Here is a 12,879-nt window from a genome sequence, read left to right as displayed (position 1 = left end):
ATGCGTTGGCCATTGAGAATGCACATCTTATTTTATTATCTCTAGTCCATTACCTCTCTGTTGAGAAATGAAAGGTATTTTTCATTCTTAGCCTTTTGAAGTCATTCTTGTTCCCACTGCAACTGGTCTTTACTCAGTAAAAATCAAACTCTTGGGGAAGTTAGGTGGCACAGTGGATAAAGCACTGGCCCAGGATTCAGGAGGACCTGAGTTCAAATTCAGCTTCAGACACTTGACACTTAACTGGCTATGTGACCCTGGGCAAGTCACTTAACCTTCATTGCCTCACAAAAATAAAACAAAACAAAACAAATTAAACTCTCAATCAAATTTCCCTTTTTTGGTGCCTTCACTTATTTTTTTAAAAGTTAATCTGCCTCTTCCACTATCATCCCCTGCCCCCATCACTGAATCACAAAAAACACTTATAGAATATGTTTCATTAAGCAAACAAAACAAATCCCATACTGGCCATGTCGGAAAATGAATGTGTTGTTTTATATTTTAAGTTCATCACTTCTCTGGCAAGAGGGGAATGGTATGGTATATTCTTTTTGTTTGTTTGTTTTGGGTTTTGTTTTGTTTTATTTTGTTTTGGTTTTTTTGCGGGGCAATGAGGGCTAAGTGACTTGCCTAGGGTCACATAGCTAGTAAGTGTCAAATGTCTGAGGTCACATTTGAACTCAGGCCCTCCTGAATCCAGGGCCAGTGCTTTATCCACTTTGTCACCTAGCTGCCCCCTGGTATATTCTTTTAGACTCATAGTTTGATCATTGTATGGATCAAAGTTCTAAAGTCTTTCAAAGTTGCTTTTCTCAATAATGTACTTGTTAGATAAAATTTTCTCTTGATTCTGCTTATTTCTCTCTGAATTATTTCATAGAGGTCTTCTTAGTCTGCTTTGAAACTAGCCATTTTGTCATTTTTTATGGTACAATTAATTCCATTTTCATTTTATATACCACAATTTATTTAGCTATCCTTCAACGGAACAGCTTTTCAGTTTCAAATTTTCATCTCTCATGAAAAGAGCTGCAATAAATATTTTTTGTATTTTAGGTCCATAATTGTTATCTTTTTTAAAATTTTATTTCTTTGAGGAAAACACCTAGCAGTAGTATAGCTGGCTCAAAGGGTATGTATAGTTTGGTAACTTTCTGGACACAGTTCCAAATTGCTTTCCACAATGTCTGGACCAAATTACAACTCCACCAAAAATTATTAGCCACTCTCAATATTTGTTATTTTTGTCTTTTGATATCTTTGCCAAACTAATGGGCGGGAGGTGGAATTTCAAGTTGCTTTAATGAGCATTTCTCTAATAATTAGTGCTTTTTTCACATGGTTTTTGATATTCAATAGCCTTCTAATTGGGTTCTTGGCTTCCAGCCTCTCTTTCCTCTCACTCATCTTCTACATAGCTGCCAAAATACTCTTCCAAAAGCATAAGTCTGACCATGTCATTCTTTTGCTCAAGAACCTTTTGAGTTTACTCTAGGATAAAATATAAATTCTTCAGGTTGGCACTGAAAGCCATTCATAATCTTTCTCAGAAATATTTTTCAAGTACTATCTCATATTACTTCCCTCGGGCTCATAACATCCTAGCCAAAGAGCCTAACTGCTATCCCTTAAAATAAACACTGCATTTTCCACCTCCATACCTCTGCAGAGAAAGAGTCTGGACTATATTCCCTCTTCATCTCTGCCTTTTAAAATTCCTAGACATTCAGCTCATGGGTCACCTCCAGTAGAAAACCTTTCTTGATGATCCCCTTCCTCAGCTATCAGTGCTTTCTCTGTCCTCAAATTATCACATATATACTTATGTTTATATATTGTATTGCCCTGAAGGACTTACATTCATTTGCAAACTACCTGGGATAAAGTAAAATAACTGATTTCACACAATTTAAGTTTATACAATAAACTTTACAATGTTTTATATCTTTAAAAAACTTTTAATATGTAATATGTCCCCCCAAAAGAGAAAAAAGAACCGTTTGTACAAAAATTTTTATACAAGGTCTTTTTGTGGTGGCTAAGAACTGGAAATCAAATGTCCATCAATTGGGGAATGGCTAAACAGGCTGTGGTATATGATGGTGATTGAATATTATTGTGCTGTAAGGAATGACAAACAAGATGATTTCAGAAAGGCCCGGAAAGACTTGTATGAACTGATATATAGTTAAGTGAGCAGAACCAAGAGAACACTGTGCACAGAGACAGCAATATTGTTTGATGAAGAACTGTGAATGACAACTATTCTCAGCAATACAATGATCCAAGACAATCCCAAAGGACTAATGATGAAACATACTATCCATCTCCAAAGAAAGAACTGATATTGATGGAATACAGACTGAAGCATGCTATATTCCACTTTCTTTCATTTTTTTTCTTTTATTCAAGTTTTCTTGTACAAAATGACTAATGTGGTAATGTTTTACATAATTGCACATGTATAACCCATATCTGATTGCTTACTGCCTTAGGGAGGGGGAAGGAAAGGGAGGGAAAGGATAAAATTTGAAACTCAAAACTATAAATAAAAATGTTTATTATTGGAAAAAATGTGTAATAGGTCTTCTTTTTGCTGCAACCAGTTGCTTTGTGTGATTTAGCATTGAATTCACAAGATTTTGACACAAATTCTTTAATTCTTCACTACGAAATCACACATCCTATTGGCTACTGAGCATAGTATTGGCAAACAGTTCATTTTTCCAAGTCTAGCCTAGAGTATGGTCCATAGTTTTCCAAGGAGTTTAAACTGGATGAATTCCTAGGCAACTTGAAGCATGTTTTTCTTCATTGGCTGGAAAATTTTCCTAACCTATTGTGATATGTATAATGGTACAAGTTCATGTTGCAGTATTCCATCTCCATCTAGGAATTTCTATAATTCTGAAATAATTGCACTTCTCAGGATATCATTATATTTATCAGAAGTCGTTATTCTCTCAGTGGAGACTAGGCTTCCAGGTCCTCTGGAGGTAAAAAAACAAATCCTAAAACATTTGTGGGATGAAGAGACTCAACTGAACTTGTTCTGATAACAGTCTTGGTACTGCCTTAAATTAAAAAGTGAGTTTCACTGGTAAAAATTACCTTTTCAGGGGCAGCAAGGTGGTGCAGTGGATAAAACACCGGCCCTGGAGTCAGGAGGACCTGAGTTCAAATCCGGCCTCAAACACTTAACACTTACTGGCTGTGTGACCCTGGGCAAGTCACTTAACCCCAATTGCCTCACACACACACACACACAAAATAAAATACCTTTTCCCAATCTTCAGTGCTCTAGTCTTTGTATTATCTTGCCCATGGAAAACTTTTTTTAATACAATGATTAGCAACCTTTTTTTTTAAAGACCTTTTTTGGGGCAGCTAGGTGGCGCAGTGGATAAAGCACCAGCCCTAGATTCAGGAGGACCTGAGTTCAAATCTGGCTTCAGACACTTGGCATTAGCTGTGTGACTCTGGGCAAGTCACTTAACCCTCATTGCCCCACAAACAAACAAACAAAAAAAAACAACAACTGAGCTTCTCATAATTCTTCAAACTTCAAGAAGCTTACAGCACTCAAGACTTAATAACAACCCCTTCAGCAGCCAGGTCTCTCTAAAGGTCTTTGATTGTTTTCTGGGTTGTTTCACAGCAATAGTTTGTCAGTTCTTGTAGCATTGTTTTTCATTTTAAACTCCTCTTTTGTACTTGAGTGTTATATTGTGGTCTTGAATAATCCTTAAAACACTTAACTTCTCCACACCGAAAGCTGATACAATATCTCTAACAGTCACTGAAGTGTACTTTTCAAGAACTACAACTTTTTCATGTGTCCTTAGAGTAATGTCCATTCTTGAAAACCACAGAACAAAAGAGTCATAAATTGTGTCTATGGCATGGGATCAAGAAACTCAACTGACAGAAGCAACTAAAATTGGGGAAAACAATCTCGTTTCATCTGGTCAAGGTACGATGTTTGAGCCTTACTGTCAATAGAAACACTGACATGCTTGACTACCACTGTCACAAAATGAAACTATATCAAAATTATTGCTAGTCCCAGGTAATTTGCACATTACTATGAGTTCCTTGAGATGATGAACTGTTTTTCATTTTGTCTTTGTATCTTCAGTACCTAACACAGTAACAGATCCTTAATAAATACTTGATACAGTGATCCGATGTTATATCCTCCAGTAGAATGTAAGATCCTTGAGGGTAGGGGCTGCTTCATTTTGTTTTTGTATGCTGAGTGTCTAGCGAAACACCTTACACATGAAGGACACTCAATAAATGTTCATTGAATGTTAAATAAGTAAATGAATGAGTCTTTCCCCATATATCTTAGAATAAAAGGAAGTTGTGTCTAGACAAAAAACATACCTAGTGTGAGAAATGATTTTTGTAATAAATGTCTTGGAGATATAATCCTGACTTCCCTCCATTCCAAAGTCCTTCTTGATAAAATAAAGTAAACTCTCCTTGGTCCTGGTCAGGGCTATATAAATCTATAAGATAAGATATTCTCCTTGGTCCCTGGTCACAGATATAAACTTTTAGGAATCTTCATAAGAAAAGAAGGACCCTTCTAAATTCTTGTTAGGGCAATAAAAATTTGATCTGGGGTGAAGATTAATATTTAACCCTACGTTGAGGAGTGGTCTGCTATCAGCCCTTCATTTTAAAAAAAAAAAATTTTTCTTTTTTTCTTTTTTTTCAGGGCAATGAGGGTTAAGTGACTTACCCAGGGTCACACAGCTAGTAAGTGTCAAGTGTCTTGAGGCCAGATTTGAACTCAGGTCCTCCTGAATCCAGGGCCTGTGCTTCATCCTCTGCTCCACATAGCTGCTCCCAGCCCTTCATTTTAATACAGCCTACCTCTAAATTAAATCGACCAATCAGAAATGATTTGATATCACTCAAGAACACCTCTTCTTTGAAGGGTACTGTGACCCCACCACTATTAGGGGTCTTTGGTCTGAGAGAGACAGCTATAGACTTCATTTTATTAATAACCCACTAGCCTTATTAATAAAATGATTAAATTACCCAGATACTATATCTCTCTTATTTTTAATTCTCACATTAGGAATTCCTTTCCTATGAATTCTAATTTCTTTAGGTTGAGACCACTCATTTGTACCCAAAAATAACTGGGTGAATTGTACAAACTCAGCCAAATGTTGTAAAAAAAAAAATTTACTAACTAATCATTTCAAAAGATCTATTTTCACACGTAAAATAGAGGTACAGATTACTAAACTCAAACTTTATAAAATTTGAGACTATACCCTTGACCCCCAGTATTAAAATCAATATAAACTGGTTCCATGCTTAAGAGCTAAAGACTACTATAATAATTACTTTGATCTCTTCTGGCCTTCAGACCTGGTAGGATAGGTAATACTGATTAGGTAAACAGGTAAACAGGCCTGGATAAGCCCACAGGCCAAGCCTTTCCTTCTGATGAGCCCTAATATAATCCCCACACCTAATCTTTCTTAGAGGTACACTAACTTTAGAAAATAGGTTACAGAATTCTTTCTGTTGTCTGGGCCCAAGTTTACATAAATATGATGAAGCATAGAATTGGAACAAAGGAATGCCTAAAACAAGTAGGGGGAGAAAGTCGCTTGTGCCTCAGCTAATTGTACCTTTCAGGGAAAAGGTATTTGTTTGGACAAAACTTTTTGGAGAATTGCCCTAATTCTGTACTCTTGCAAGCAAGCAAGACTACAGCTTAAGATAACCTTCTTGACACCACATCCACTGCCTGTCCAGTTTTCAGAGAATCCCCCAAACCAAGATAATTGACTTTGTTACCATACCATCATTCCTGGAACATGGGGGAAGGTTAGGGTTTTGCAAGCATGATGATGTCAGGCAATTTTCTTCTTTTTCTTGGGATGAACCTGGGATATTTTCCACTAAGTAGCTAGATTCCTGGCGTATTGACCTGTCGCCTTCACTGGCCCGATGAATATTCATCCTTGGACTCTGTAACTTGAGTTTTCCACTTGACCAGGAAAAAAAAATCCTAGAAGACAGGAGATTGAATGATTTAGAACTCATATGTTTCATCATTTCTCATGGTACATGAAGTTTGGCCTCAGGTACCTAAATATTCATGTTTACACAGTAACAATATCTCCCATTGACTTGATATTTCAGTGACCATTTATTATTAGAGCAATGCGGTTGGTGTCCATTGGCTTCATACCACCCAGTAGGAAGTGATTAGGGATGTGTACTAATTTACACATGAGGAAAGAGCTGTGTCTGTACCAATATGACCAGTAAATCCACTCTCTTCCTAGTACATAGGTGGCTCAGTGGACCGAGAACTGGACTCTGGAGTCAGGAAGACCTTAGTTCAAATCCTGTCTCAGATACTTGCTGTGTGGCCTTGGCCAAGTCTCTTAGCCTCAGTTTCCATATCTGTAAAATGGGGCTAATAAAGACACCCACAATAGCACCAATACTCCCAGAGTTGTGGATGAAATGAGATAGCATTTGTAATTGTAAACCTTAAAGTGCTATTGTTATTACTATGTTTATCACCTTTATAAACAGTTTTTACACAAGTAATCCAAATGGCTGCATACTGACACAATATGGTATTTAAACTAGTTGAAAGCACTAGGGCAATTTTTTTTTCAATACAGTATTTTTTTTTCATCCAGATATTTCAGGTCATTGTAAAACTATATGTGTATGTATGTATATACATAATATATGTCTGTATGTGTGTGACATGCATGTATATTCTGATGTGTGGATATATACATACATGTGTGATATATATCAGCATTCAATTATTCTGTGAAAAAAAACCTGACAAACTTGAAGAGCATTTGTCACCTATAAGCACTGGAAAATTTGAAAAGTTGCAAATATAATGCAGGTAGGAAATTTTTTTTAAAAATGTTAATGGTGAAGCCCTTAGCAAAATTGTGGAATAGTTTATCATGGGGGGCGGGGGAGGTCTCAATTTCCCTTTCTGCTCTTTTCCCTTCCTCTGCAACTTCCCTTTACTCCATCCTTTTAAAAATTTTTAATTATTTTTCCAATTACATGAAAAGATACTTTTTTTGAGTTCCAAACTTTTTTCCCTCCCCTCCTTAAGGACAGCTAGCAATTTGATGTAGGTTATACATTACAATCATGTTAAACACATTTCCACATTAATCATGTTGTAAGAGAAGAAACAACAAAAAAAAGAAAAAACACAGGAAAGGATAAACAAGAACAATAACAAAAAAGTAACAACAAAAGTGAAAATAATGTTTCAATCTGCATTCAGACTCCATAGTTCTTTTTCTGAATGTCTTCACTCCATCCTAATCAGGTTTCCAAGAAATTCAGCTCTCTTTTTCTATCTCCTCCCTAACAAAACTTGCACTAAGAGAATAATCTGGAAAACTCATTCACACTAGGATACAAATTTAACAAACATCTATCTGTACCTATTATATGACAGGTATTGTACTAAGCACAGGAGATAGAAAGACAAAGAAAAAAAAGAGATGGAGCTTGGAGGGGGGGGGAATGATGAGCCCTATTTTGGAAATATTGAGTAAAATTAAGGAAAGCTTTGCAAATTTGTGTGTCATACTTTCACAGGGCTTAATGTGCCATGCTCCCCAAAGTACTCCCTTCCTTTGTTGAGTACATACAAATACAAAGCATTGCACAAGTGGAGATTAATGTCTCTGCTCCTAATGTGAGATCAAGGTATACAAGGGTTCTTGTGATACTTTAGCAAAACTAAGGCTAAAGGCAGGCAAGGAAGGAAGCCATTTAAGACACAAAAAAATATAGGACACAGTGAAGGGAACTTTTTTGGTGGGGGGCAGGGCAATGGGGGTTAAGTGACTTGCCCAGGGTCACACAGCTAGTAAGTGTCAAGTGTCTGAGACTGGATTTGAACTCAGGTCCTCCTGAATCCAGGGCTGGTGCTTTATCCACTGCACCACCTAGCTGCCCCTTAACATTAAATTTTATAAATGAACATCTTTAATGCTGGAAAATTCTCCTCTCCATGGAAGTTAGGAATTTATGTTATTAGGTTGAATGTGTTACAGTGAGGGCTTGTTTCCACCCTTTCTCCCCTTCCTGCTTCCCCCAATAGATAGTAAAATTTTCAAATATAAGAACTTTTCCAAAATACACAAATGTCTTGTCCTAGTTTTCAATTCCAGACATCATTAGTCAATAGGGAAGTGTTGTCTGGAAAGGGTGAAAAGAGAAAGAGAAAGAGAAAAGGACACAGGATCATATATCTAAAGCTAGAAGGGGCCTAAAAGTGATTTCATCTAATATCCTTCATCTTAAAAGTAAGAAAATACTTGGGAATCTACCCACCAAGATAAACCCAGGCTATACATGAACACAATTACAAAACACTTTTCACACAAAGTCAGATGGTAAAAACTATCGATTACTCATATGCTGAGCCAATATCACCTTAAAGGTTGGGGAGCTGAGAATCAGAGAGATTAAGGGACGCCTAATATCATATTGGTAGAAAGTGGCATAGTAGATATTTGAATTCAGATTACATTACTCCATGATCAGTACTTCAAGTTCAAATTTCCCAATTCCTCAAAGCTTGCATGCCTCACAATTATCTTTAAATAAATTTGTTTTTAAAAATTTAATAGCTAAACCTCACTAGTATCATTTATTAGGCTTTTGCTATTCTCTCAAAACAGGCTTAATTCTGGTCTGAAAATAGAAGGTTAGGGCTACAAGAAATAAATGAAAAAATAAAGATGTTTTCCCTAAACCATTTATGACTCGAATTACTAAAGTTTAAAAGTTAAAAATTCCTCGGGCTAAAAATGGAACAAGAAGTATTTTTAAGGGTACTTGAAAACACTTGCCAAGAGTAATTTTAAATATTCTCCTGAAAAAAAGATGTGCTCATATTACTAACTCTGTTAGCAAGTCCTTTTTTTTTATAATGCAGAGAAGATGAACTGAGATATTTGTAAAGCACTTAGCATAGTACCTAGCAATGGCAAATACTTAATAAATGTTTTATTCCCTTCCCTTCCCCACAGGGACTGATACATTTTGTTGTTCAGCTGTTTCAATTGTGTGGGATTTTCTTGGGAAAGATACTGGAGTTGTTTGCCATTTCCTTCTCCAGCTCATTTTCCAGATGAGGAAACTGAGGCAAACAGGGATAAGTGACTTGCTCAGGGTCACACAGCCAGTAAGTATGTGAGGCCAGATTTGAATCTTCCTGACTCCAAGATCCACATTCTATCCATGTTGCCACCTAGCTGCCTGAACTTAACACATAACAATGCTTAATAAATGTTTGTCGATTGATAGAATCGGAGATTGATAGACTGGGAGATAGAGCAATATAATTGCAGTTATGTAAGGGGTCGGGTGATGCAGTAAAAGAGCAAATGCCCCACTCAAGTGAGCTATTCAAAGCCTTCAATTCCAAAAGAAGTCATAAATGCTTTTGTCTAGTTCTGGGAAACAAGAATTGTTCCCAGTTATGTGGCTGAGTTGCCCCTTCATGCAGGAATCTGAACTTTCTCACACCCTGAAATCTTTCAATTCTGACTCCTACCGCGGCTAAAGAGTGAGAGTGCTACCTCAGAAACTCCCTCCACCCCCTGGACTTTTCTCAGGTTCTTTTCAGCTCCTCCCCCGTAACAACTCCCAGGGACCTCCTTACCAGGAAGGACTTTGTCTATCTTACCATTTATGATCAGGACAGAGTACAAGGCTAGTCTTGGCCCACACTACCCATGCCACATGCTGCCTGTGGCCTCCTTTCTCCTTCCAAGGATTAGTTTTCCTTAAAAGGCAAAAGAGCCCCAGAGAAAGCAATATTGTTTGATGAAGAACTGTGAATGACTTGACTATTCTCAACAATACAAAGATCCAAAACAATCCCAAAGGACTACTGATGACACATACTATCCACCTCCAAAGAAGGAACTGATATTGCTGGAACACAGACTGAAACATGCTATTTTTAACTTTCTTTCATTCTTTTATTCAAGTTTTCTTGTACAAAATGACAAATATGGTAATGTTTTACATAATCATACATGTATAACACATATCTGATGTTTGCTGCCTCAGGGAGGAAGGAGGGGAGGGAGGGAAAGAGGGATAAAAATTGGAACCCAAAACTATAAATAAAAATGTTTATTAAAAAAAAAAAAAGGCAAAAGAGCCATCTCTTGGGACCTGATTGGCCCCTGCTTCCCTTGAGGCAGATTTCTTGTAGCCTCTGGCTGTACGGAAGTGACTTCTTGATCACCTAAAGGCATAAAACATCCCACCCACCTGGAGTCAGGGCCTCTCCAACTTCCTCTGAAGACCTTTCCAATCATCATAATCAGGCCCACCCCTAACATCTCTGCATTATTATAAATTCCAAATTAGTGGAGTCCAAAATAATGAAGTGCTATATGATCAATGCTTGATATATGATTATTAAATAATTATTAGAAACTTTGCACATGGTAGATATATGACTTAGGAAGAAGGTCCTTAATACAAAGGAAAAATGACCAAGTTCTTGGTCAGTTACCGATGACCATCTATTAGACTACACCAAAGCAGGAATCCTGAAAGCACATTCTGGAATTTAAATGATGAGATGTGACTGAAAGTACATTTTACTTTACCTCTAACACATGAACAAGAAAAGGGTTTGGGGTTTTTTTAGTGTAACAGTGGGTTAAATTATCTATATCCATCACACAACTACATTATGTCTCATGTCAGCCTTGACCAGAGAGCTGACAAACCAAGGAGAGTGATTACTATTATTATTGCTAATAATAATATTATTAATAACTAGTATTTATATAGTATTTCAAGGTTTACAAAGCTCTTTAGAAACATTTCATTTTAACATTGCAACAACCCTGAGAGGTAGGACTGGCTAAATAAGAAAACAGGCAGACAGAGCTTATGCAACCTGCCTACAGTCACACAGCTAGTAAGGTACTGTTGAAACCTGTATGAATTATGTCCTGATTAGAAATGGCAAAACAGCTGAGGAAGGAGAGAGGCTTCTCCGGGAGGAAATTAAAACAACCCTGAAGCTTCATCTAACATCCATCAAATTGGCAAAAATGGTAAACGGCAGAAACAGTCAATATTGGGAGACCTATGGGAAAGCAGGCACATTAATACACAATTAGCAGGACCATGAATTTGTCCCATCATCCTAGAAAACAATTTGGAATTATACAAGTCACTATATTGTTTACCCAGTGACCTTTATGCTGGGCAAGGCAGTCAATAACAGCAAAGTCCCATATATACTGAAACATTAGTAGCAGAAATGTGGTACAGTGAAAAGAACACGGGCTCTGAGGTAAGAAAAACCTAGATTCAAACCCTACCTCTGATGCTTTGTACCCGTATGACCTTGAACAAGTCACTTAACCTAGAGCCCAGTTTCCTAAACTGTAACATGAAGGTATTGGACTAGATGACCTCTGAACTCCCTTTCAGCTTTAATCTTCTGTGGCAGACAGAAGGAAAGAAAGGAAGGGAGGGATGGAGGGAGGGTAGAAAAAAGGAAGGAAGGAAGGAAGGAAGGAAGGAAGGAAGGAAGGAAGGAAGGAAGGAAGGAAGGAAGGAAGGAAGGAAGGAAGGAAGGAAGGATGGAAGGGAGGGAGCAAGAGAGGAAGCAAGAGAAGGAGGGAGGAAGGAAGCTAAAATGATGTGTATGCTCATTGATCAGGCAATGGCAGAATAAACCATTGCATATGAATGTAATGGAAAATTATCACACCATGAGAAAAAATGATAAACGTGGAATCCAGAGAAACATGGGAAGACTTGTATGAAGTGATGCAAAACAAATAAAATGGAACCAAGAGAAAAATAAATGGAGATTTAAAAAATTACTAAAAAGCAATTGAACTGGGGCAGCTAGGTGGCGCAGAGGGTAAAACACCGGCCCTGGAATCAGGAGGACCTGAGTTCAAATCCAGCCTCAGACACTTAACACTTACTAGCTGTGTGACCCTGGGCAAGTCACTTAACCCCAATTGCCTCACTAAAAAAACAAAAACAAAAACCAAAAAAACACAAAACAAAACAAAACAAAAAAGTAATTGAACCTAGAGTAACTTCAATCACTAGTCTTGACTCTACAGAAAAGATTGTAAAACAGACAGGAACTAAAGGGATCTTCATTCAAATGCCCTCTCAATTTAAGTCTCCCTCAGACATCTTTTTACATAATTCCTTACTTTGTCTCCCATCCCCCTCAATTCTGTACTCCCATCCCAGGTCCAACCCTCTGCAATTTTGGCAGCAAGCAGGAGGGTGAGGCACTGTGTTTGAGCTATAAGTAGGTAGGGGTCAGAATTGTGAAGAAAACCAAGATTAAGTTAGTTGATGGGTCATGTAGCTAAAAGGGGCAGAGCTGAAAGGGGGTTTCTAAAGCACAAGGTCCACAGGGTGGGCATTTGGTAACTAGATGCAATCTGAGGGCAGCTAGGTGGCACAGTGACTCCAGGCCTGGAGTCAGGAAGACTCATCTTCCTGAGTTCAAATCTGGCCTCAGACACTTACTATTTGTGTGACCCTGGGCAAGTCACTTAACCTTGTTTGCCTCAGTTTCCTCATCTGTAAAATAAGCTAGAGAAGGAAATGGCAGACCACTCCAATATCTCTGCCAAGAAAAACCCTAAATGGGGTCATGAAGAGTCAGACATGACTAAACAACAACAAAGCAAGATCTAAGGTTTAGTGTCCTCACCAGGCAAGTTACAAAATGCTGAGCTAGACCAAGTGTTGTCTCAATTTGTAGAGATTTTTATGCCCAACCACTTGCAGTCAGCCCCACCTTCCAGTTCCTTCAGCTCCCAG

The 12,879-nt window shown here is 37.7% G+C and overlaps 1 protein-coding gene across 1 annotated transcript in view; it reads right to left on the bottom strand.

The window, feature by feature from the left end:
• The window catches only part of KCTD20 (potassium channel tetramerization domain containing 20), a 71,154-nt gene that overhangs the window by 31,212 nt on the left and 27,063 nt on the right, over window positions 1-12,879 (bottom strand). Inside the window, 1 exon segment of the mRNA XM_043962493.1 lies at window positions 5,838-6,046. Within this exon segment, the coding sequence (XP_043818428.1) occupies window positions 5,838-5,997 (160 nt within the window). The 5' untranslated portion in view covers window positions 5,998-6,046.

This window comes from Dromiciops gliroides, chromosome 4 (assembly GCF_019393635.1).
Source record: "Dromiciops gliroides isolate mDroGli1 chromosome 4, mDroGli1.pri, whole genome shotgun sequence".
NCBI lineage: Eukaryota > Metazoa > Chordata > Mammalia > Microbiotheria > Microbiotheriidae > Dromiciops > Dromiciops gliroides.
Note: the sequence above shows the minus strand (reverse complement) of the source record. Positions and strands in the feature narration are given on the sequence as shown.